We start from the raw sequence: 25,063 nt of genomic DNA, 5'->3' as shown, positions 1-25,063 counted from the left end.
TGTGTATTTTTAAGGCAGTTTAGTATGTAGACAATGATGGGTTACTACGATTTAAAGTCTCAGCTTCATTAATATATTAATATTGGGTGCGTATATACGAAATTTATGGAATTTGAAATATTTTGTTAATCTAGTTACACTAGACAAAATTGTCAACTTTACATAATGCTTTGTATTTGAGTAGAACTCAATTTTGTAGTATCATTTCATTAGTTTGGCGACAGAACACGAGACTATTTTACATATTCTCGAAAATAAAAAATCTTACAATTTTGATTTTGTAAAAGTACTGAAAAGTAGTTTATTTATATTATTATTTACATATATTTAGGTTTTTTCAATTTTATTTTCTTTTACCGGTGGTTGATAAAAGATAAAATAGACAAAATGATTCGTGCAACGGGAAAACTTGCCAGCCGTGCTCTGAAATTTAAAATGCCAGTGGTTAAAAGGAATTACTCGCAGATGATCAACCAAATGTTGCAGATTCAACAAATGGAAATATGCGCAGATCCTCCCTCACGTGGTCTCATCATTGGTGTCTATGCGGACGAGGAGGACAAGAATGATGCTGGAATTCTCACCCAGGCGGGCTGGCGATACAATGTCCAGAAGACACATGGACGACTCCTCGAAGTGCTGCGTATGTCTGGTCCCATGCCAAAGCGAGGTGAAACGCGAATGCTCTTCGCTATTGAGCCGGAGCGTGTGCCCTATTATTCAGCTGTAGCTGTAGTGGGATTGGGCAAGGAATGTCTGGGCTACAATCCTTATGAGGTGCTCGATGAGCAGAAAGAAGCAATCCGTCGTTCGGTGGCTAATGCTTGCCGTATCTTGGCCGAGCTGGACACTGATCGAATCGAAGTCGAGAACTGTGGCCACGCGGAGTCTGCTGCTGAAGGTGCTGCCTTGGGTATTTGGGTGTATCAGGAATTACGCGATCCCAAGAAGCGTATGGCTGTGCCTTCCATTGATTTGTATGCAACCAAGGACGAGGTTTGCGACATTGAAGGTTGGCGAATCGGCTTGCAGAAAGCGGCTGCTCAGAACCTCACCAGACAACTGCAGGAGATGCCTTCCAACTTGCTGACGCCCACAGCATTTGCACAAAATGTGGTCGAGGTGCTTTGCAAGTCTGGCGTCAACGTCGAAGTTAAGGTTGAAGGATGGGCTGAGAGTCAGTCTATGCACGCCTTCCTTGCGGTGGGCAAAGCTTCCTGTGAACCTCCCATCTTCCTGGAGCTGAGCTATTATGGAACTTGTGCTGAGGAGCGACCCATCGTGTTGGTGGGCCAAGGTGTGACCTTTGATGCTGGTGGCTTGTGTCTTAAGGAGCGTGACGAGCTTTTCCATATGCGTGGCGACATGACTGGAGCTGCAGTTGTGGTAGCCACATGCAGAGCTGTTGCTGGACTGAGATTACCCGTAAACATTCGTGGTCTCATTCCCCTTTGCGAGAACGTTGTGGGATGCAACTCCTTCCGCCCTGGTGACATGGTTAAGTCGATGAATGGAAAGACCATCGAGGTACAATGTACAGATCATGAGGATGTGCTTGTCTTGGCCGATGCTTTGTTGTACGGTCAGAACTTCTGTCCCAAGTGCATCATTGATATTGGTACCTGTTCGGGATACATGCGACAGGCCTTGGACGAAGCAGCTTGTGGCGTCTTCACCAATTCAGAAATTCTGTGGCAGCAGATCAAGCATGCTAGCATGCATACTGGAGATCGTGTGTGGCGGTTCCCTCTGTGGAATTACTATAGCAAGGCAGTTCGCGCTGGAGGCCGTTCTGATGTCCAGAACTACGGCATTGGACGTGGTGGACGTCCCTGCAAGGCTGCTGCCTTCCTCCGCGAGTTTGTGCCCTGTGGACAATGGATGCATATAGTGAGTATTACAGATTAAGTGATTACAATTTACTTACTTACGTTTTTATCAAAGGATGCAACCAACGTTATGGTCACAGAAGGCAAGGAGTACGAGTATTTGAGACGAGGCATGGCTGGTCGACCGACTCGCACTTTAATAGAATTTATCGCCCAGACTATTTGCAAGGATACTGCACCCAAGATGGGAAAGTAAATTAGGAACTATACAGAATGTTCTGTTAGGACGATGCTACTTATTGTGCACAAGATTTAATTTAAGTTGACATGATTTTATGAACTAGATAACTGATACGTATACGTTAAAAATTCATTGGTTTATTGACGAAAAACATTTGTAAAATTAAAAGTTATCAAAAGCATATGTATTAATATAGAATAGTTTATAAGAGTTTACAGAAAGTGCGTTTTTTTTTTTCGATTTGGCGTCATTTGATTGCTTTACGGATTGCTCATCAGACTGTAGAAATCTCACGTGGCAAGCGGAGGCTTAAATTCGTTCAACTGAAGATGCTACGCCAGTGAGACTGCGTGGGTCAGTACAACATTAATATCAATTGGAGGATAGTTCTGAAGCAGCTTCACATTCGAGGCAAAGTCATTCTCCAGGATGGCTTCCCTTTGAATTCTACAGACAAAACATGTGATTAACTAATGAATATGGAAATAGTTTGCTATACTCACAATATCATTGAGCAGCAAATTTTAATGAGAAAATCAAACCGATGCTCATCTGAGAACACAGAATCCCAAATACGCAGCACATCGGGCAGTGGAAATTCCTGTGAAAGCAGGAGATTGATCCATCGAAAGCTATAGTATTGCGGATGCAACTCTTGGCTTTTGAGGTGATCGTATATTCCAATATCCTTTGCTTTCAACATATTTGATAGCTTGGACATCATGCACTTTATGCCGCCTTCAGAATCGTCCAATGTTTTGATAAAAAAGTCGCGTATCTCACTCATTAGGGCAGTGAAGCAAAAAAAGCAATCCGCTTCGGCATATGTGCGATTCTCAAGATCAGGATCAGATGCCATCACATAGTAAATGGGTCCCACTATCTCGTTCATTCCCTGTACATAACCCTGGCCAGGATTGAGCTTGGCATAGATGAACAGTATTCGCTGGACAACTTCCCAATGTGCTTCCTGACCCTCCTCCATGGCGGCATAGTTCTCCGCCGAGCGTTTGGTGATCAAGTTGATCTGCAAAGGTAAGCGATATTAGTATTAAAGTGAGTTAATATTGAACCAACTTACTTGCTGTTAAATTCCACATTGTTTGCATGTTTCGGAATGTATTTTTTTTTGTTTTGGTTTCTTGAGCTCTTTATCCTATGCATAAGTGACTACATTGGACTTACCTTGGTCATGCCGAGACCTTTGCGCTCAACATTTGCCGAGCTGAGCACCGAGGGTACCACTCGCTCGTGCAGTCTTCGACCATGTTCCCCTTTGCTGTGCACCACAATTTCACAGGGATACTCTGTTGGCTGTTGAAAAAATGATATGTCTGGGCACAAACGTCTCACGTCTTTGTCGATTTGCAGCAGAAATTCATTGTCACTGAAGAACGTATTCCACGCACTCTCTGGTCCCTCGCTCAGCGGATGATCTTGCAGACCAACGCCCCTTGATTCATTATCGCCATCGCCGTCATCGTCGCCATTTTGTGTGTGTCCCGGCGGCAGAACAAGCTCCACAATGAATTGATTGTAGAGTGCACGCTTCTTGGCTAATGTGGCAGGCCAGCTGCTGCGCTTGGAGCCCAGATAGCCCAACAACATCTTCCAGCTGATCGCCCGAAAGCTGTGGACATCTGGCACACCTGTGGAATTTATTGTTTGGTTTATTGCAGCCGAGAGCTAGACATTTAATAATTTCTAGCTTACCATTGAATGTGTGGCGACGCAACTGCTTAAGATCGATCACATCCTGAGCGAATAAATCCTCGAATTCCTTCACACTGTGAGGTAAACAAAAACATTGGCTTGTTTACTTTCTCCAAAACGAATGTTCCATAAACACTTACCGCGCTTTAAACATTGACATTATTTTCGCTTTCCCTTGTCTGATCCATAGATAGCTTATAAGTGAGCATATATGTATATGGTATATATATGTATACGCTATTGCTTTGTTGTCATTTAAAAATTAATAGTTAACAGGGATGTAAACGAAATGCAAGTGCAATACACTAATTAATGTTGTGCAACGGTATGGCAACGCTGGCACTCGCGTTAAGTTGGCTGTGCGCAATTTTTGACTCACTTGAAGTGAGCTGCGTTACGATTTTCAAATGGCTTAGCAATGTAGCAGTTATTTTAATCAATGAGTAATTGCGGTGTGTTCATTCATTCATTCATAATCGGCGTGCACTTGATTCTCTATGTATTCACCTGCACATTTGTACATTCCGTATGCTGTTTCGGCGTGCTCTTCGTGCGTGCTCTCTGTTCTGCTAGTTTCATGTTGTTTGTTTGTTGCTTCGACCCATTTATACATATTACTCATATACACGTTGACGTGAGCAGACGCATCGACGTCTGTTCGTTTCGGCCGCAAAACAGAGCTAAAGAGAGCATTCCGAATTGTTTATAGCGTATTCCATTTGTTTACTCTAGTCTTTGGCCAGATATGACGACCAGCAGATCGTCATACTATCGACCGGCTTTTTGGAAAGTGCCTAGTTATGTGAATACCGTGGTACCCAACGGCCCCACGGTCACACTGGCTGCGCCTTCGCTGCCCTCTCGGCTAACGCAGCGACGTCGCAGCAGTGGCATCAAGAAGCGAGTTCATTTCGCTGACGAACTGTACGGTGGGGTAAGTGAAAAATAAACAAATCCCCGCCTCCGACTATATCATGTCAATCGTCGATGGTGTGGCCCCAATAGACAGTCCACTCTGCACCCACATCAAAAATCAGTTCAATAACATTTTGCACTTGGCGGCTCGTAAATTTGTCGACCACAAATTTAATTAATTGGCCACTGCTGCAGTTTTACTTTAAATTCTCAAACAGAAATTGTATTTAATAAATTTATTGCTCAGAGCATCGATGAATTGACGTAATCGTTGTGCTGCATTTGCCAAAAAGCAATTGCTAAAATTACGAGTCAATATTTTGGAATGTATTTAATGCTTTGAAACATTAATATGCAATATTCGTTTATCTAATATCTAATTTGAATGGACCATGTCGAAATAGATTTAAATACTTGCAGATTGTCAACTATTTCTACATCGCATTAATCATGAATTTAATGAATCCCGACTAGAAGTCATCTGAAAACGATTCAATACGAAACAGTAAAAATTTCAAAACTGAGCCAAAAACGAACCCAAATAAATATGGTGCACAAATAAATGCTAGTCCCTATATTGTATACGTTAAGTATGTCTATGTATGTATAAAATATATAGCTGAAAAACGTTCGAACGACGGGAAGCGAAATGATTTTTCCGTTGTAAGAAGTAAAAACGTTGCCAAAAACAAAAGCAAACAATTTCGATTCGATTTCTTTTGGCGTTGTTTTGCAGCGATTTCTCGCATTTGTAAGCTCGAAAAATTCCATACCGGGAATAGTACAAGGTAAGCATAAGCATCTGCTTGTTTAAAGGGAAAAATGTCCCAGGCAAGGCCACTCGACTGATACTCAAAGTTGTAGACTCTGCACATTGCGCATACGACTCGTCGTACATTGTTCTATTGACTAATGGCGCAAACATTTGATTTGTTTATTTAAATGGGCGAAGGGGACTGTTATTATTGCTATTTGAAGCGTGCTAGTGAATAAATTAATTACAGCCTCTCATTTGCCTCGCTGCAAGAAGCAGAGAAAAACTAATAAAACTGATGAAAATATCTGAAAAGCCATATGCCACACGCTCGACGTCTTCGTCTGAAATGATGATGAAAACGTTGTGCCACCAGACGATGACATGTGGCGTTTAAATTCATGGTCAATTTTGGCCTAGTATGCAACTGGATCAAGTGTTGCCGCAAAACTTTAATCTTTTCAGATCATAAATGCTTTTATACACTATTTATATGCAGAGAGTATTCAATTTTTTGAATTTGTCTAGATTAAACATATACTTTTTTCCTAGAAACGATCCCAACGAAATAGAAATAGCGCGATGCTCGTGGGGAAAGTGTATGTAGAATGAAAATTATTGGCATTTGGATTGAGTTCATGTTTCTCAGTCGCTGACTACATGATTGTAGCGCAGAGTACTCGTAGATTCGTAGTATACCACGATCCGTTGCCGATGCTTGCAAAAAGGAATACAAATTGTATTTTAAAATTAGTACTTGAGCAGCATTGCGATCGAATAAAACGCTAAAATTGCGCTGCACGCGCTACCTCCGCCTCGGGTTCGAGATCGAGAACTTGGCCAATAAACAATTGAAAATTCGCGAAAAAAAAGAGTGAAGCAGCACAAGAAGAGAGTGTGTAACTGTGCAAAAGGCCAATCGAATATGTTGAATTGAAACATCAGCAGTTGTGACATTTACTCAAACTAATCAAAACCAAGAAGCATGAGTCCAAAGCTGCATGAGTTTGCTGTGGTGCTCCAGCGAGATGGACAGGCGACGCCGTGGGGCATCCGTTTGGTTGGTGGCAGCGATTTGGATACGCCATTAATCATAACCAGGGTAATGTGGGTTGCCCAAGGCATTATGTAACTAGAGCAGCTGCAGCCGAAGCATCGAAGAACTAAAGAGCTAGAGAGCTTGGCCACAGTTTCCGACTTGTCGCTTGTCGTTCGTCGCTTTGTGGTTAATGTCGCGACCCATTCATCACAATAGTTGCACCGCAACGACAGAGAACTGTCCATTATCGTGCCAGCAATTTGCAAAAACTGCTTTGGCCTTTGAGTTCTGCACTACTTAATGGCAAAATAAACAACAACAAATCAAAACAGTGAGGGCTCAACAGCCGGCTGGCAACGACTGCAAGATACGCTGTCTAGCAAATTCAAATTATCCTAGGGGAGTCTTTCACTACTTAGTTTATCGCAGTGAAATAATTTAGCAACAAAGTAAATAATCATGTATGATAACCAACATACCCTTCCACCCTTTTCAAGTGTAGGGTATCGACACTGAAACTAGAACACGCATACGCAGTGTAAGACGAATGTAGCAATTGCAACGGTGCCAAAGATTTTTGCAAATTCTGAGACGCCAGTAAAACTAATTGAGGCAAAACAAATAAGAGACGACGACGACAATGAACGCATGTAAACAATAGAAATGGGAATGGGTCGATCATAATAATGATGTCTGTGCATCTAGTATGTCAAGGCTGCCAGCAGTCCCGTCCTAGGCCCCTGTCAAAACTTTTTAGCAAACATTTCATTACGTCGACCTTCGTCCACAGGTGCAAGTTGGCAGCCCATCGTATGGGGAGCTGCTGCGTGGCGATATTATAGCCAAGATCGGTGAATACGATGCACGCGACTTGAGTAACGCCGATGCTCAGCAGCTGTTTCGCGGAGCGGGCAACGAAATCAATCTAGTCGTGCACAGGTGAGTTGTGACACATGAATGTATACTAAGAAATATTATTTCATTTCTACGTTTGCATTGAAGGGACAACAAAATCGCGTATACGCAGGGTGTCAATCAGGAGGCCGGTTCGCGCCCCAATTCAACCTTGCCACCGGCAAGTCCTGAGCCATCTCAGCATCCCCATCGCGGACCTTCGCCCTTTCTTCCCGGTCCCAGTCATTTTGAGCGTGCGTTGCAGTTGCCGGTAGACACTTTACCGCAAACTGTGTTTCCGCAATTGAATGCTTCGGGCGGTTATGTGCCATCGTCATCGAGTGTTTTTTCTCCAAAAGCAACGCGTGATCATCAACAGGATGTGGCCGAGGAACATGCAGCCATTATTAATCAGGTGAGTGAGAAGAAAATATTTATTCAAGCATTTCAATTCCTGTGGGTGTGTTTTAAATTATTGCCCATTTCCATGAAACTATTTGTTATGCTGCGCTCAAAAGTATGCTGCACAAAATGTGCACGACAATTTGCATGTATGCTGAGAAGTAGGCAATGAAATATGTTCTGAAATAGATATGGATTTTGTAAAGATTTTTGTGCGCCATCCGCTGACATCAGAGGATAGACATTTTGTGGTCAAGGCTCTGCTGTTTACAAAATCTAAATATAACTTATGTATGCGAATAAGTATTAGCTGCGAAAACGTAGGCGTTGAACAGGAAAGTCTTGTGACGCAGTCTGCGGGTGGATAACTGGCGAGAATATAAACAAACATTTCAAAAGAGCTCTTGCAGCCCAACGAAGAGATCTTGCCCTCTTCCCAAATAAAATCAAAAACAAAAAACAAACAAAAACAACGACGTAAATCTTGAAAAACATTTCGAATATATTTTCTTGGCCACTTTGCCTGCCTGCCTGCTGCATGCAGGTGAACAACGTACTAACTCATAATATATATAGAATGTATGCATGGGAAAGGCGTATGCCAAGCATATCTGTCTATGTGTAGCTATATAGTTGTGTATTGCCTGCTACCTTGTGATCTTCAATCCTCAGGCAATGCCAATGAAAGTGCTTTGCCTAATTCCCCCTCACCTGACACCTTGCGCTTGATGACGCTGCTAATGAATCAAGACAACAAAATTGCCACTCGTCAAGGTCGCCAATTTATTCGTCAATGCAGCACTAAAATAAAAATCAAGGTTCTGATATGTTTCTCTTTTATAGTTTGTTATGATTTGTCATCAGTTTTACAAAAGACAACTTTTTTGTAAAGCTTTTGCTGATCTCCATATTAAAGGACACAAAAAATTAACTTCTCTTGAATTTCTTTATGAAAACTTGAGATAAAACTGATCATGCTTATAAATAGCTGCCTTATTTTTATTGCGATGAATATAGCTTTGTTTTTCGAGCAACTTTTTGATCAACCCACTCAACGAATTCTTGAACACAAATGTGTTCCTTTGTAAGATACACAAACAACCTTCGCGATGGTAAAAAACAAACATATTCAAACGTAAATTATTGGCTCCTTGGATTTTTCCGTCGATCTTGGAGAGTTCTTTGACGCCCCAGGCCTTTGTGTTTATTTTAGTTCTATTGAAATGGGTGGGTGGGTGTCTAGGCAGTGGAAGGTTAATTACACCTGTCCCCAAAGCCCATTCCAGTGTCAATTTGTTTTGACATCAATTATGAGATTTGAAACTGTCAGAAGTCATGTGTTGGCAATTTTCAATTTTCAGTGTCAGCACAAATCAAGCAGAGGAAAACCGAATACATCAATAATGTTGTTCGGAAAATTCATAAATATTTGTATGCATTCTTTATGTCCAATTAATGTTTTTGCATTCGAGCACACTACAAAATAACCTCGACACTGTTCAATTTTGTGGCTAATTTTCAAAACGAACAAGTGAAAAGTGCGAGAAAAACTCAAATTGCTCCAAAAAGAGCAATTAAAATATATGTATAGATGAATTCTATATACTTGTCTATATAATAAATAGACAGGACAAACAAACTGACAGCATATAGATAAATTCATATAAACATGCTATATACAAACACAAATATAAATGTCGTTATAAGGAGGGACTGGGGGCGTGCTTTGGTGGTCGACGCGTGGGCGTAAATGAAAGAAAGAAAAAAATGCTCACGACAATATAGTCCAAGTTTATATGTAAGTTGTTGTTGTTCTATATATTTTTGTTGGCTTTACGCTCTGTGAATAATCTATTTGCACAAAACATTTAGCCTAACGTATACGTATGTTTAACAAATTGAGAGAAAAATGAGGGAAACTTTGTGTGCGGTGGTGTGCGTGGGTTTGGACGGCCTCTGACCGTCAGCACTGCTGCTGCTGGTGATGATCTTGCTGTTCTTGTTGTTGCTCTCGTATATGGTCACACGGACACAAACACATACATGGGAAATCAACAACTCATATATAGATCTCCTATATAGACGGATTGGAATTCCGCGCAGCCGAAATAGCAATAATTCGCCAGCATTTGAAATTTTCAAATCAGTTGCGTTCGGAATATTGAAAAATAAACAACTAGATTCAAGTCTAGACGAAACACATCCCTCCGAATCCCAGTGAAGCGATCTCCGAAAGTGGTGAAGAAGAGCAGCGTTCATTAAACGTGCATAAAAGCAAGTTGACCAATTCAAAAAAAAAAAAAAAAAAAAAATACATAAATACAAAAAAAAAAAAAAGATTAAACAAAAAGTATAAAAGAAGAAGAATATAAATATTGAAGCATTAGTTGTGACATTTTTTAAATTGCTTTACTACGCTCTTACGTAAGAGTTATTTTGTAATATTTTTGATACTAATTTGTTTAAATTTTGCGCATAAAGGAGTTTAAATCCAAAACCCACACACACACAAAACACATAAATTCTAAAATGGAGTACGTTCAGTTCAAAAACGGATCCCCCGTCTACTACAAGGAGCAGCCAGACCTTAATGAATGCATTCAATATCAAGTAAGCAAACACGATTAAAATAATCCGATATAGTGATGTTTAATATCATAAAAACAACATGCTTGGATGCGCATTATTTATTTATTGAATTGTCAATGCGAACTTCACCTTAAGTGTCAGAAATGTCTGTTTGAATTCAAGTTCAAACACAAATGTCAACTTGAACGACAGTTCAAAAACGTTTTTCCACTTTGGTTTTCATAAATTTGTATTTCTTAATTTTTTCACACTGCATATAGATAAGTGTAGTATATATAATATGTGCTCTCACACTCTCACTCTCTCCGGCGATATCTGCTTCTTATATACACCCGCTATTTAGCTTATTATTTAAACATATTTGTTCGTCTTTCGTCAATATGCGTCGAAAGCAAAAAACAAATTTTTTGAATACATTTTGGCTAAAACATATTCACTGCTCTTTTCTTTGGGTGCTCAATGTAATTCATACCACCTCGTTGGATATTTTTAGAAAAAGCGCTGAGCGAAAAGCCAAAGATTCAGCAGTAGCAGCAAAAACAACATCAACAGCATTTTGCAAAAGCAACAAAACAAATATACAAAATGATTATAAATGAAATTAATTTCAAAATGAAACCAACACTGACGATAATTAGGCTTTTTCGGAAATTAAATTTAAAGGAAAGGCAACAACGAAGAGAAAAGATTTCCGCCTAATGTCGACACATGTTGCAACGTTTTGGCATTGCCTCAAAAATACTGTGGCACAGCGAAAGTGAACAATTGTTGTCACTTTTCAAAAACAAATGCTAAACATTTCACACAATTTATGTACTAATTTATTGGTTGGGTATTAACATAATGTTCCTAGGTTCTAAAAGTAATCAGTTAGGAGTTTACATTGGTCAATTGTCAACGTTTGTAGAAATATAAAATAAAATATGTTTTTTTTAGAGGTCGTAAAATTGTATCTTAAATTTATGATGGGACAATAAAAGCAAAAAGAAAGATTAAATTCAATTAAATATTTCGAAAGTGACCCTCAAATGATATTTCAACATATTTCTGTGCTTGCGCCAGCCACGAATTTTAAATTTAGCATCAAAAAAATGAACGTTTTCAATTTATTTATATATATCTAAATATTGTATGTACGTCTGTCGTCTGTTTTATTCTATGGCCAAGGTGAACAGAAATTGTGAGAAATGCGCAATTAGCCAACAAGAACATAAATAATTATACTAAGCCATAAATGTTTTATAAAGGTAATGATCGTAATTACTTGGCCAAGCAGGCGGTGTCGCTCAAAATCGATGCAATCAACTGCTTGTCACTCAATGCCGCATGAACTTCTTCCTCGTCCCACTGCAGCAACACTTTGTTGAGACGCGGCTCCTTCTTGCGCATCACTCGCAATATGCCACGCGTCTCCACGAGATCAACTGTGCCTGCAAATTCCGCCTGATCCAGGGCCAAGATGTTGCGTTTGCTGCACACTCTACGATACACTTCATGCAATCGTCCAACACTAATGTCTTTGTTCCGCTCGTTGCGCAGCATCAAGACCAGTGAGCACAGCATTAGCTTCTGTTGCAGTGGAAAAGCCTCTTCAATGTCCTCCTCAAGGTTCTGTGAGGCGCCATAGACCTTGTTGAGCACAGCAGCCACTTGGCTCACCTGCACAGGCTTCAGTGTTTCTATAAATAAGCAGAATGTCAAGGATAGGCAATTGTTTTTAAATAGTTTACAACTTACCCTCAGCTGGTGGTCCATCCAGCTCAAGCGCCTTCATGTTGAACTCCTTTTCACCCGCACATTTCTGCTGCTCGGCAATCTCCACAACACGTCGCCCAATGTCCAGAGCACGTCGGACATCTCCGCTGACCGCACTCACTTTGGCCGCCAGCAGCTGCAATGTGACGGGCGGAAAGACATCCAAGACTTGTGCTTCGGCCAGTCGCGATTTGAAGATCTCCACGATTTGTGGCTTAGTGTAGGGCGGAAAGTGCATCAGTCTTGGTTTCAGTTCGCAACGAGCATTCAGTCGCATCAATGCTCGATCCGTGAGATCCAAACTATTGGCAATGCCAACTAGTAAAATGCGTGCACCCGGCAACGCTGGCCACTCGAAGATTGTGTACAGCACCTCTTGTCGTGTGGTGCACAATTGATCGATCTCGTCCAGCACCAGCAACAACATGCGTTTGGCCTTCCGCAAGTGTCGCTGTATGGCCTCCAAGTGGTCACGTTCAGTGCGTCCCGCTGGCTTCAGCTGCAGTTCCATGCATAGCTTCTTATAGACAGCACCCACGCTGGCAATGCTCGTGCAGTTGATGTAGACACGTTGTAAACGCTGTGCATACTCCGGGGCACGTAGCAACATAGACAAACAGGCAGTTTTGCCAGTGCCTGGCTGGCCAGAGACATAGAGACTGCCGGAGGTTTGCGTGTCCAGATGACTGCTGAAGAACTCACGCAGTTCTTGCAACTGTTCCTCCCGTCCTGGCAGATTGAGTGTCTCAGCGCTGTTTAGGACACGCCGTGCATTCTGATATTTGTTTCTTGGTGGCGATGGCAGCGGTGGCTGTTCCGGCTCCTGTTTCAGTTCTTGTTTCTCTTCCTCTTTCGGCTCTTTTTGCTTTTCCTGCTTCAGTTCCCGCTTTGGCTCTTTTCTAACCTTTGTTTCAGCCTTCTTTGGCTTTTCCGCCTGCTCCTCTTCTCTCTCATCGATGCTCAGTCTGTCTAGCAGTCGTGAAGGGCTTATTAAGTGTTGAGGCAATGGTTGCAGCTTGCGCTGCTTAGGTGGCGAAACATGTGCCGTATCATCCAACTCCTGTTCCTCATCACTGCTGCACTCATCCATCATTTTAACTGCCCTTATGTTGGTCTCAATCCGCTTGGCCATGCTGTCCAATGCCGCAACTGTTGTTTTTTGTCACAGTTGTTTTCTTGCTGCTGCGTGGCGTCTTTGGCTGCTCAGCGTGTAGTTTTGTTGCAGCGCCCACTTTACGTCTGTTGCTGCTCACTTTGTCCATTTTATTCAACAGATTGCTGTTTTCGTTATTCTCTGAAATTACACTAATAATATCATCCTTATCTTCGTCGTCACTGTCCAAGATCTGCTTGGTTTGTCGTCTACGCCAAACTTCTGAGCGTCGTGGCGTTGTGGCCATTGGCGACTGCGGCAGCGCTGCTGGCGTTGCAGACTTGCTAATGCTGCTGAGGCGTGTGGAGCGGCGTACTGCGGCCATTTGTTTAGCTTTTGTACGTTAGTTAAATCACTTTTTTAAGTTATCTTATTAATTTTAAAAGTTGTAGAATATTGTGGAGTAGTAACAAAGGAAGTACGGTATGTTTAGTGGCAAAGCAAAAGTGAGCAAAAGGCGCGAAATTAATGTCAGCTGCGCGCCACAGTCAGCTGTTTGAAATGCAGTCTGGCAACTCTACCCAGCGTTGCATTCTACAAGTGCGCGCACTATTTAAAAATGTCGCTACGAATATTGAATTACTTACGCGTTCGTGCGGCTGCGTGTGGACAGACAGCGTTTGCTAGCAAAAATAAGACAGCGAGAAAAACAAATGAAAAACTGTTGCTGGACGATGGCAGAAACGCTTACGTAAGCGTCTATAAATATTAGACTTGCTACTCTGAGATATTTTTAAAGTATATAGGCGGGCGGGCGCGCTCACGAGAGTGTGTGATGAGATGGAATTTTGGTAAATAAAGTTTATACAAAATTTAAGATACCAATACATGCACACAAATACATGGACATACATCGAATGATCAGTGTCTGTTAAATAAAGCATAACGAAAATGTTCTAGAAACATGGGAAATCTGCGGTTGCTCTAATGTTCACATAATGTTAATGCGCCCCACAAACGGACTTTGTACATAGGTTTTATTTATTTAGATTGTACCGCTTGTAGTTTGTAAGTTTGCCAAATGTTTGCACATTGATTTGATTTTTTGGCATAAACAAAACCATAAAATTATCACACATTTGACTAATTATGCGCAATTTGCTTTGTTTTCGTAGCCATACCGAACAACTCCACTGGTTCTGCCCGGTGCTAAAGTGAAAAAGGATGCGCCCACCACAGAGTCATACTTGAGACACTACCCAAATCCCGCTGTGCGCGCCCATCCCGGACACGACTACCATGACAGTATCATGAAGCAACGCGTGGCCGATACCATGTTGCACAAGGTTGTTGGCCAGGATGCCGATACTGGCAGAGTGAGTGTTGAAGAGAAACTGTTATTATTAGATATAATATTATTATTATGGAATCACATCCTAGGTTTTCCACAAGCAATTCAACTCGCCAATTGGCCTGTACTCAAGCAACAACATTGAGGACACCATCAGAACAACAGTTCCGTAAGTTTACCACTCACTTGGAAATCTTTATGCTAATGAACTGACAAATATCAAAAATGCTTAGTACCAATACAATACACTAACAATGAATTAAACAAAATTTTTTGGATATCGCTGTTAACAAACAAATTGAGATACTTTTAAAAATTGAATAAAATAATTTGATTTGCGTAGTATTTTGTGAAAATTTTAATGCAGCTGAAAAGTGCGCCTACATAGATAGCTTGAAACTAATTGTAAAGCGAGACATGATTTTGAGTAGTCCAAAATTTTGAATTCCATGCGGATCGATTGTTAGTTAAGATGCAGTCCTAATCCACTAACCCTAGGCCAAAAATCGAATATCAAATTTACTAAACGAAGGCAAACACAAATACACCCAAAAACAAAACACAAGACAAAGGAGTTCATAGATGTTGTATGTCTACTACTTGCTCTATGTTACACATATGCTCTAAACTACATCACATACATACATATTTCTCTATATACTCGTATATATATAAAAAAAATTCTATGTATATTGTTGTAGCTTTGCCACAAGCGATAGTTATCGCTTGAAGGAAAGTCCTTTGCATCGTCCTTTGCCAACAAAACTTGACGGGTAAAAGTAATCATATTTTGAGCACAGCCTGATATCTATCTATACTATAATTATACTATATATATATATTTTTGAAATGGATTGATTGAATTTTGCATCACTTGGAAATCGTATATAAAGAAACGACGCATTTGGTTTCTCTAGAAACTTGATTTTGAGGATTATTGGAAACTTGAATGAATCTTGAATATACACATTTCCTATATCCTTTATCCCCAAAGTGCATTTATGTACTATTCTTGTATGTTATTCCGTTATTCTGCCTGACGAATCAACCCTAACCGAATTGTTGTATCCCCAACCACAACAAGCGTAACCTATGTAAAGTCTAAATCCATATATTATATCAAATCCAAAGTGCAACTTTGATGCAATAAATATTCGTACTCCGACCCAAAACACAATACAAAAGTACACCTTGCATGTGCTCCTTTTATATGTATGTACATAAACATATCTAAATGTTCCCATATCGTAAGAATCAATGTATAGTATGTATTATTATCCCCATCGCAAGTACAAACTCCGGATGATCTGGTTTGCGACGAGGTGCACCCATGAATCTCTCTAGAAACCAGAGCTTATTATTGTATCCTCTTATTCTTAAGGGCTTTTGTTGTTGCCGGCGTATATTTCTCCTTCAACTAGACAATATACCAATATCAATATATGACAAAATATTTATCAGAATGGCAAAGGTGGCGCAATTGAAAGGTAATGGAAACATTTAGGGCAGACGCTGTATTCACTCTCTCGATATTCGTTTAATACAACATTTAACTTATAAGAAGCGAAGAGATTAATTCGATCTAATTTGGATAAGATGCCTAACAAAAAAAACCACCTACAAAAACACAAAACTCTAGCCAATATACAATTTTAGACATAATGTTTAGAACTTAGCTGCACGATTAATGTTAGAATTTTCATCGATCTATCTTTCCTGGAACAAAAACGTAAAATACTGGAGCAACAAAAGCAAAAAGAACAACTTGCAGAGCAACAGCGTCAACATCGTCAACAGAAACTGCAGCTACTCTATCAACAAAAATAAATGATCACAATACTCTCTTGATAAAGCAATAGCAAAAAAAAAACCAAAAACAAAAATTATAGCATAAATTCTACTAGAGAAATGAATTCCCAGCCCTAGCTCCTTTCCATATCCATGCCCACTGATAAGCTACCCAGTCCTTAAACGATCCTACTATAACAAGTTCCTATTATATATTAACTTAATATTTAAAAGACGTTTGCTGAATTTTATCCCCGAAACGTGTCAAAGACAACACAAAAGTTCCTATTCCAAAAGCAACCTCGTATTAACTTAATCTTATTAACTTTTATGAACATGAAGACCAAACTAACAAAAGACCTTAACACTCACTTTTTATATCTTTAATTAATAGTTTTTATTAATTTTCGACTTTTGTTATGCAGTTTTGTTAAAAAAAAACAATTACTTTTAATAATTATGTTTAAGAAATTTGTTGACTTGTTTAATGGTTAATTAAAAATTGTTTGAAAAAGTGTCGAGTTCGAAGACAACGAGAACACTATGCCTATTTGATTAGAAGATAACTACAAAAATCAAAATAATTCTAACGTATTTTGTGCACATCCTGTTTTTTCTTTCTATTCTCTCACTACTCTGTCTCACGCTACTCAACCGATGTAAAAAAACCTCTAAATATTCATATATGTTTATACACATATATATGAATCTAAAATTAACTTAACCAATACAAAAAAACAAAAACCAACCAAAAAACAAATAAAATTTTGAAATAAAATAACGTTAAAATATTTCAAAAATCTCATAACATCAAAAATATTTTGACAAATAATGAAAAAACAAAACGTATAATGGCGCTTTCAACGATCTCAAAAAATGAAAATCTCGATAAATAATTATTATAAAAACGACATGCGCGGACACGTACAGTTATAAGAAAACTGTTGTTTACGATCCAAGGAATAGCGACACCTACAGAGCCATCCAAGAAGAGGGCGGCTACAGCAGCTATGGTCAATCTTCGCCTCAGGAAGTAACCATACCTGTGCAGACTAAGGTCTATCAACCAAATAGATTGGTTCCAGGAAAGGTAAGATCGCGTCAACTGTCACATCGCGCCTCAACCTCAACAAATGTTTTCGATATCAGATCAACCAACCAAAATATATATACTTAGATCAACACTATATGTGAGATATGTACTTAATATCAGACAAGATCGCTCGATTGTCAAGTTCATTTTGCGCTCTATCTCTATTACTCTCTATACCGCTCTCTATCTCTCTCTTTGTCTCTCTGTAACTATCTCAGTGTATTGTATTGTTTTCTCACGTACAGTCGAACATATCCAATTCTTTTTTTTTTGTAGTACATACATAAATATGTGTCCTATCAATGTGTCCATGTCTACGCTATGCCTATCAGAATGTTAAGCGCTCGCTTTAAGTCGTACAATGTTAATGTGCTGTTAGGCAGTGTAATGATTACTAACAGTGCCAATGTGAATACTAATTTGGTTTTTGATAACTTGTCATGGAAATTTGCAAGTCGAACATCGATGCATCATTTTAAACCCCATTTCTGTGTATATTTTCCAATCAAATCATCAGCAATTTTTTAAGCATTTTAGCATTATGGCATTTTAACATAACGGGCTACTAACCGGAAGCACGCTCATAACATTAAAGTAATGCGGTAAACAACAAACAAAAAGTGGACTATATCGAAATTGTTGCAAAAATTACGAGAAAAAAACTTGTTACTAAGCTGGCAATTTTCTTTTTTTTTGTTTTTCCTGCAATTCCTTCAATGCATTGCATTACTTTACAGAAACCAGTATCAGCGCCAGTATCCCGGCCGCCGTACAATGTGAGTAACGCGCTGTTAAAGCACTGTTAATGTCAATGTTAATCGATTGGTTTTGTTTGCTCTACAGGTGGTAAACACCCACGATGAAAACATACGCCAGAGCGGCTCTTTCAATCGTCTGATGTACAGCGTTATTGGTGCCACCGACTATTAAATCAACAACACCAACAACAGCAGCAGAAGCGACAACAACAATAGCATCAACAACAACAACAACAGTAACAGCAGGAAGCGAGCAGCCAGCGAACAACATCAACATCAACAACAACAACAGTTGCTAGTTAAGGAATTACTTAACCAAATTTAGTGGATTTTTATGAAATTCTGTTTAACTTATTGATTAATTTATATAAAGAACGACACAAAAATATGCAACTAACAAAAACCCTAAAATATTACGAATCGGCTCAGAGAAAAATTGATTGGAGATGAAATAAATTTATTATACATTTAAAAATAAAACAAAAAAAATACTCATAGAGTTAACTGTTCTCAGCTTTAAATGAGAAAAAAGTACTTTCATTTTAGTTGACGATTATGTATCTTTTATGTTAAATTCGATTTAAAGTTAACAGTGATTGTTAACGGCGAGTGGTTCTAGTCATCCTAATTGTATAAAACACAACAACAACAACAAAGAACTTTACTTTTTTAATCCAATAAACAATAAAAATTATACTACACATTAGCAAGCTGAGGCGTTGAAAGATTTTTAAGTACACACACACAAAAAAAGGGGGAAATAAAAAGCAATTTATAAAAGATTTCAATTACAGCATAATGACTATAAAATTAGGGATTGCATTCAATTGTTTGCCCAACCCCAAAAAAAATACAACAATACTAACATGCTTTGCATAACATGACGCTGCAAATATAGATTTCATTTGGAATCCATCAATCACGTCGGCAATTAAACGCATTTATATTGAAATTATATGCAAACATAGCTCGGCTTTAGATTTGACTCTAATTTGATTGAAATAAAACACTTGTGAGTACGTGTATGTAATCTTTAAACTCTGGCTGGCAGCCACAACATAACAATTGTATTGTTACACATAATGTGTGCGAGTACTTTCACTTTACGGCTAAGTAAGCTGTGATCAGACAATGTCGTATCGCGCCCCCATTAAACGGTCAACGGCTGACGAAAATTGCATAGCTCAATTAAGTAGAAGAAGTGAGAGAGGGAGGCAAGGGGGTGGAAAGATTCCGGTGACCTTGGCGAACAGCCTTCTCTCTCTTTCTATCCTTCGCTATAAATCTTCCATGAAAAATGCTTAAATATAATTTTGGGGCGGTGCACACACAATACGAATGAATGCTCTTAAGTAATCGCATCAGAGACGAATATCAAATGTGATGAATGTATAGATATGTACAATATGTTGTGGGCGTTTGGGTGCCTTTTGCTTTATTGAGGTTTAATGGCTGCGATCACATGGCAACAGCTTGTGGTACTTGCATCTGGTGTAAAGGGCTTAAATGCAAAGATTTGGCAATCGGAGCAGCGCACACTAACAAATCACATCAAAGATCGCTGGCATACTTGAAGCTATTCAACCGCAACGTGGTCGCAACAGATACAGATACATAATACACTAGATACATTTACAGATACAGATACAGATACAAGCAGAGATACAAACTGTGAATGCGAGTACGCGTCGTAAAACAAAGCGACGACGACGACAACGGCATCGAAAAACATTTGTCGATTTTGCGATTTGGGTCAAACATTATAAACAATAGACTTGTGTACTTGCCAAGCAAACATTTCATAAATTTCGATGATTTTTTCTCGGGGGGCGGAAGCCTTCTGCTGACCTCTAACAGTTGAACTCTGCTTAATGTTAATTAGCATGTCATTAAGCCTAGATGGATGGATGTGCCAGTCGATGATCTAATGCCAAGTTAAGCTAAGCGAAACCCACACAAGCAAAAGAAAAAAAAAAATTGCATAAATTCGCACTCGTAATATGTAAAAACCGACAAAATAAAAATGCAGCAACAAAATTAACATATTCAAGCTCTTTGTGCGATTGCGTGTTATTGCACTAACTGTAATTAAATTAATTGAAACAGCCACTCTTAATTTGTGAAAGTTTTGCACAGTGCCGAAAAATCAATCAACAAAAGCTTAAAAGAAACTGACAGTTAACAGCAAAGTCAAATAAAAGCTGTAAGCTTAAGGCAGAACAGAATCTGATTAGAACGCTGTTAGGCAACAGAAGGGCTTAACAGACAAGCGTTAGCTGCTGTTGTGAGCTTAATGTAAACTTAACAGCGGCGCACGCTGTTAATTGAGGATCATTGAATGGCGCATGTAATGTTTGTGTATGTAAATGATGGCAACTGTAACTGGAGCAACAATTTTCACTGAAATAACAATGACACACAGGTCGCGGCGAGGTGGAAAATCAGCTGAGAGACAAATACACACACACTCTCACACATTGGGGGTGGTTGGAGGCGGCAGGCGGGGCCAGAGACAATGCTAGCCATGATATAATGGCAACGGAAATGACAACTGCTCGTAAGGCAACTGCTTGCAGCCAAAACGGCCAACGGGCCAACAGCTGTTGTAAATCAAAAAAGAGGCTACCAGCAAACGCTTCACTTGGTCGTTAGAGAGAGATAGAGAGGGAGACCGAGAGCGATAGAGAGAGCGAGGCTTGTAACTAGTTGGCGCTCAACGCAGCTCAAACGTTCAATGTTCAACGTCGCGCTATTCCGATATAAAAGTGCAATTTGGGCTAGCAGCAATCGCAGATACATTTGTGGCTTGGAGTGGGACGTGCGCGTTGTTTATTGTCGAACCGAAAAAAGTGAAGTGTAATAGCAGCAAACAGTAAATACTACTCAAATAGTATACAAGCAATCAAACCCGTCTATAACAATGCAACTTTTGCTCGTGGTGGCCACGGTCGCGATCTGTGGAGTCGCTCAAGCGCAGCAGGGCGTCGATCCCGCCTATTTGCGTCAGTATTACCAGCAGTTGCAACAGCAACAGCACCAGCAACAGCCTTCCGATGGTACGCCCATCTATGAGCAGAACTCCGAGCAGACGCAGCAGTATGTGAGTGCGGGTCAGCAGATCAGGCTCAAGGATACGGTGTCGGAGCAAATACGCGCACAGCAGCAGCAGCAACAGCAGCAAGGATATGTGGCGCCAGCGGTCAGAGATTATCTGCAACAGCCGCAGGTAAAGATATAATTACAAAATATATAATTTAATTTTGATTTTGACAAACCTCTTAGACTCTTTTTTCACTTAGTACAAGTGAAGAAGCTAAGAAAATTAAAGGAGCACATAGTAATCATAAATAAATTAAAAGAAAATAAAGTTAAAGAAAATAATAGTTAAAACTTAGAGATCGCTCTTCACTTTTATATTTAAGTGAAGGGTCTACAAATATTCTAGTATTTAAATATTCAACAGTCCGCTTTAACCCTCAATTTTTAAATCCTTTTCTGCAGTATCAATCGCAGCCACAACAGAGCGCCTATCGTCCCCAGCCTCAGGCTGCTCCCGCGCCTCCACGTCGCATTCAGCCTTCGTATCAGCCACAATCCTCGCTGCTGGGCAAAGGACAACACAAGCTGCAGTCGCATCCACAGCAGCAGGCAGAGGAGGAGGAGCAATACGATGATGTAAGTTCACCATAACAAGTTCGAATTCGAACTCGAATCTACAGCTTTCGCGCTGAGCAGCACACTTTCCTTTTCGCTTGAGTGCAGCAGCAATAGCAGCAGCCTAAGCAATGTGACCAGCAAACAATGTTGGCTGCTTGCGAGTGCATAATTACAATTGAAGCATGCCAGAGCGAAAAGAGGAGGTAGAAAAGCAGGAGGAGGAGAAGGCGGTGGTGGTGGTAGCACAGTGTAAGCCGAGACTTTTCTCATAGAGTTCATTAACCACCTTCCATCGACTGCAGTCCCGCGGGGCCATCTACAGTTGCAAGCTCCCAACTGCAGCTTGATCGCAGCAGCTACTTGACGTTGGCAAATAGCCATGACCATAAGTTTCTGCCATGCATCAAGCATATGTGTGTGTACGTTTGTGTGTGTGTGTGTGGCTGCCCCCCTCGTTTATCCCGTTGTCTGTGGTCTGTTGTCTGCTGTCTGGTCGCTCTCTAACAGCTGTCGACATTTGCTTTATGGGCTTTTGCACGCGGAAACTGCAGTTTGTCGTTATCCATGCGATTGGCCATTAAAGACGGCACATTAAGGAAACGACGGGTTCATTAACGTTGATCGGAGGTCGTTGGGTTGCCTGCCACTTTAAAAGAGAACTAAGGAAATGACGTTGCTCATTTCTTGAGTAGAGTAGGATGTGGGAGCTATGCAAAAAGGGAAATGACGATCACTTAAATGAAGTTGGGTAAACTTAATCGGAGAAAGAGAATGCGTGTTCAATCTGAAACTGAAACGGTAATGAGAGTGACGGTTGCAAGTTAGTTCTGGGAAAAGAAAAAAGAAAAACTTAAACATATTTGTAAATAAAAGATAAAGTTTATGTGCGGATTAGAATGTGACACTTCAAAAAGAAATCCAAAAATTTTATGTATTTTCTTCTTAATTAAAACAATTTCTAATTAAGATTTGGTATTCAGGTAATAAAGATCAGATAACTTAGCTCAAAAAGCTGCTCTATTCATGTGCAGATCAGCTGCCTGCAGTTAAACCACCTTATTTTTTCAGATGTAGATAACTGGCTCACTTTTTTTTGCTATCTTTATGAGCTTACCCTCATCCCACAAGTGTCCAAAAGTGGACCCATTAAATGTCACACTGCATGTCATGAGCTCATGCTCAAATTCGCAGTCGCATTCGCAAGCTACAATCACTTTCAAATGCGACCCATATACCGCAAATACTCGACTGGACCTCAATACACCAAAGCAAATGGACAGTGCACGCATTAGAACCGGCTCTTGAAACTAGCTTCGTTTGGCCAATTGCCTTTCCAATTTTCAGCTGCACGTTGCAATGCAGTAAAGTAAAGTAAAGTTTATTGATTTTTGTTTCTTTTTTTTGGGGCCACGTCAGTCGCCGTTGCCAGAACATTTGTTCTGCAGACGCGGTCACGTCTTAGGCCCAGATGCAAGCCCAGTGTTTAGCTGCGCTTTACCTTAACCCAGTTAGAACAGTGCTGTGGGATTGTCTGAATGGCTGACTGACTGATGATCGCAGTTACTTCCTCGCCATTCACAACAACCTTGTGCTTGTGCATAATTTATGCGCCCGCTACCCGGAGGCCAAAAACAAAGAAATAAAGAAACGAACCTGGTCAGGCCTCATTGCGCATTACGTGCAGAAAAAAGAGTATCTACGGAGATACGATACGAGTTGAGTTAAGCCGCTTCTACTGCCGCCCAAAAATTGCATAAGTCTCATTCATGCGATCACCTGAACGATCGACAACGGCAGCAGCAGTTGCACCTTAATTTCATGTGCCTCGGCCATTAAAAATATGCAAGCAACTCCGCATTGCTTTCACTTGTGCGTGTTGTTCAGGCTTCATTCCGAGAGGGGGGAAGGCGAGAGGGGTTTCGATTGGGCCTGGGATCGAAACTGAGACACCCCACGCATGCGGATTGGGCAATGAACGTGATGTAATCGCCTTGCGTGGCCATAAAAAACTGGGTCACTCTGTGTGCCATGCATTTGAAATGATCGCAAATGATCGTAATTCGGTTTCTCTCTTCTCCACAGCAAAACTCCTCGTATCAGTTTGGCTTCGATGTGAAAGACGATGAATTCACCAACTATCAAAATCGCAAGGAGGTTCGCGATGGTTCCGTCATCAAGGGCAGCTACTCGGTTGTCGATTCCGATGGTTTCATTCGCACCGTCAAGTATACCGCTGATCCCAAGGAGGGTTTCAAGGCTGAGGTGATTCGTGAACCCACCGACATTGTGGTGAAGATTCCCACACCTCCTCCACCAACGCAGCTGCTCCGCGCCGGCGCTCACAAGGCGCCCCAGGAGTACAGCTCGGGCAAGCAGCAGTATCAGCATCAGCCTCAGCAACAGCAGCCACAGTACCATCAATACCAGTAAGATGGCCGGTGGGATGAGAGAGGCTAAACAGTTCATACTACAAGTACTTCTTGAAAGTTCCGCCAAGTCCATGTGACTGCTTGTAACATACATTCCGTTCATCGTTCATCGCACATGGCATCAAAACATACGACTTTCCTTAGTTTGTAGTAATATATTTGTATGTAATAACATAATTATGCTTGCGATCAAAATTTCTTGTATAACTTTCTGGCTTAGAATATTTAATTAAAAATTTATAAACAAATTGCGTTTGATTTGAGGGAGCTTTGTTTGGCGATTCTTAGGTGTAAGGTAAGGTAATTTTGAAAAGTGTATCTTCTGTCTATGCGCTTCAATTTCTCATTTTCAAAAACTCTAAAGATCTGCTTTAATGAAGTTTAAAATACTCTACTTCTACTGAAATAAAATACCTAAAAAATTCCTTTTTAAATATGACCCGCATTTGTAATTTGGCCAACAACAAATGTTGTTCAATTCATTTTAGAGATTCTGGAAGTTTACGTCGGAATTTTAAACTCTATTTTAATTGTGAAGATTTTTTGGTTTTATAATTTTCATTTTTTTGTTTTTTATTTTACTTGTTTTCTTTCATTATTTTTCACCAATTTTAATATATGCTTATAAATTTCATGCCGGAGCCAACTTAACTTTTTAGTTATTTTATCTTTCTCACTAGGAAATTACTTTAAAGGGATTCTTTTTGCTAATTCTTATTTCAAAGCACATTACAGCCTCTTAAACATTTTTTTAAACATTAAT

The 25,063-nt window shown here is 40.1% G+C and overlaps 5 protein-coding genes across 16 annotated transcripts; 3 read left to right on the top strand and 2 right to left on the bottom strand.

The window, feature by feature from the left end:
• The first annotated feature begins 202 nt into the window (after positions 1-202).
• LOC133846048 (cytosol aminopeptidase) lies at positions 203-2,251 on the top strand. The gene is made up of 2 exons (XM_062280757.1): positions 203-1,890; positions 1,945-2,251. The coding sequence occupies exons 1-2, from the start codon at positions 388-390 to the stop codon at positions 2,083-2,085; spliced, it is 1,644 nt and encodes a 547-aa protein (XP_062136741.1). The 5' UTR covers positions 203-387; the 3' UTR covers positions 2,086-2,251.
• On the bottom strand, positions 323-4,099 carry LOC133846051 (TBC1 domain family member 13). Its single transcript, XM_062280771.1, has 5 exons — positions 3,924-4,099; positions 3,784-3,857; positions 3,256-3,719; positions 2,574-3,097; positions 323-2,517 (listed from the first exon to the last, which is right to left on the bottom strand). The coding sequence occupies exons 1-5, from the start codon at positions 3,941-3,943 to the stop codon at positions 2,403-2,405; spliced, it is 1,197 nt and encodes a 398-aa protein (XP_062136755.1). The 5' UTR covers positions 3,944-4,099; the 3' UTR covers positions 323-2,402.
• Positions 4,100-4,513: 414 nt separating this feature from the next.
• On the top strand, positions 4,514-18,896 carry LOC133846049 (PDZ and LIM domain protein 3). 12 transcript variants are annotated; one of them, XM_062280758.1, is made up of 9 exons: positions 4,514-4,717; positions 7,282-7,430; positions 7,494-7,800; positions 14,400-14,600; positions 14,665-14,744; positions 15,277-15,348; positions 17,294-17,453; positions 18,194-18,232; positions 18,300-18,896. In XM_062280758.1, exons 1-9 carry the CDS (start codon positions 4,529-4,531, stop codon positions 18,384-18,386), a joined length of 1,284 nt encoding a protein of 427 aa, XP_062136742.1. In that variant the 5' UTR covers positions 4,514-4,528; the 3' UTR covers positions 18,387-18,896. The 12 variants fall into 12 exon arrangements, with proteins under 12 accessions (XP_062136742.1, XP_062136743.1, XP_062136747.1 ...); XM_062280760.1 differs by lacking the exon at positions 4,514-4,717 and adding an exon at positions 6,211-6,554; XM_062280759.1 differs by lacking the exon at positions 15,277-15,348 and having other exon boundaries at positions 4,516-4,717.
• LOC133846047 (cell division control protein 6 homolog) lies at positions 11,175-13,743 on the bottom strand. The gene is given in 3 exon segments (XM_062280756.1): positions 11,175-12,055; positions 12,114-13,272; positions 13,274-13,743. Coding segments are annotated over 3 exon segments (1,914 nt in total). The 5' UTR covers positions 13,610-13,743; the 3' UTR covers positions 11,175-11,636.
• A 2,109-nt stretch (positions 18,897-21,005) lies between the features above and the next one.
• LOC133844464 (putative mediator of RNA polymerase II transcription subunit 26) lies at positions 21,006-24,548 on the top strand. Its single transcript, XM_062278466.1, has 3 exons — positions 21,006-21,440; positions 21,716-21,889; positions 23,954-24,548. The coding sequence occupies exons 1-3, from the start codon at positions 21,135-21,137 to the stop codon at positions 24,299-24,301; spliced, it is 828 nt and encodes a 275-aa protein (XP_062134450.1). The 5' UTR covers positions 21,006-21,134; the 3' UTR covers positions 24,302-24,548.
• Positions 24,549-25,063: the final 515 nt, after the last annotated feature.

Source organism: Drosophila sulfurigaster, chromosome 3 (assembly GCF_023558435.1).
Source record: "Drosophila sulfurigaster albostrigata strain 15112-1811.04 chromosome 3, ASM2355843v2, whole genome shotgun sequence".
Classification (NCBI taxonomy): Eukaryota; Metazoa; Arthropoda; class Insecta; order Diptera; family Drosophilidae; genus Drosophila; species Drosophila sulfurigaster.
This window is presented reverse-complemented; position numbering and strand designations above follow the sequence as displayed.